At 34.4% G+C, this 993-nt stretch overlaps 1 protein-coding gene across 1 annotated transcript; it reads left to right on the top strand.

Annotated features, from left to right (window-relative positions):
• Positions 1–9: 9 nt before the first annotated feature.
• On the top strand, positions 10–814 carry LOC113473763 (cullin-3-B-like; the record flags this gene model as incomplete). Its single annotated transcript, XM_026833222.1, has 3 exons — positions 10–13; positions 85–299; positions 659–814. Coding segments are annotated over exons 1-3 (375 nt in total), but the record flags the coding sequence as incomplete, so codon positions are not given.
• Between the last annotated feature and the right edge of the window lie 179 nt (positions 815–993).

Genomic DNA, 993 nt, shown 5'->3' with positions numbered 1-993 from the left:
ATCAATTAAATGTGTACAATCTAGGACTGATTATATTTAGAGATCGAGTAAGTGTGTACAATCTAGGACTGATTATATTTGGAGATCAAGTAAGTGTGTACAATCTAGGACTGATTATATTTAGAAATCAAGTAAGTGTGTACAATCTAGGACTGATTATATTTAGAAATCAAGTAAGTGTGTACAATCTAGGACCGATTATATTTAGAGATCAAGTGAGTGTGTACAATCTAGGACTGATTATATTTAGAGATCAAGTAAGTGTGTACAATCTAGGACTGATTATATTTAGAGATCAAGTGAGTGTGTACAATCTAGGACTGATTATATTTAGAGATCAAGTAAGTTTTATTTTTAGTCCATATTTTTGTTTCCTTTAAAAGAAGGTTTTTACTACCTGCAAAGCCATTCGAAAAAAAACTGTCTTGTGCAATCCAGTTTGCACAAGTGAATCGTAGCGTGTAAACGCAGGCTTGAAGTTTGCATAAGCCAAAACACTTTTTCTGGGTTCCTCACAGTTTTGTGCAAACCGCACAAACCGGCTTGGTATTTCAATTTCATTGTTTTTTCCATTTTAGTTTATGTTATTGTATATTTTCCACTTCCCTTAGGCCTTAGGTTGTAAGATATGTTATTCTGTATTTTTCATTTCCCTCAGGTTGTAAGATATGGTTGTATCCGAGATCACCTGCGTGATACACTGCTAGGCCAGGTTGTAAAGGAACGCAAAGGTGAAGTGGTGGATAGGATTGCCATTAAGAACGCATCTCAAATGTTGATGGTTCTGGGCATCAACTCCCGGGCCGTATATGAGGTGAAAACAGCAATATGAACAACGGCAACAACAACAAAAATTCTGGCAGGGTTTTCCTGAAGGAGCTATTCCATTGGCACATTAAGTAAACAGATATTTCTTCTATTTTCAACACTTTCAATTTTTGTTTCTACTCCTTAAATTTTAGTTTAATTTTGCTTTTTTTTTTTTTTTTTTTT

The sequence above is a fragment of the Diaphorina citri genome, unplaced genomic scaffold, assembly GCF_000475195.1.
Source record: "Diaphorina citri unplaced genomic scaffold, Diaci psyllid genome assembly version 1.1 scaffold87, whole genome shotgun sequence".
NCBI classification, from domain to species: domain Eukaryota; kingdom Metazoa; phylum Arthropoda; class Insecta; order Hemiptera; family Psyllidae; genus Diaphorina; species Diaphorina citri.
Note: the sequence above shows the minus strand (reverse complement) of the source record. Positions and strands in the feature narration are given on the sequence as shown.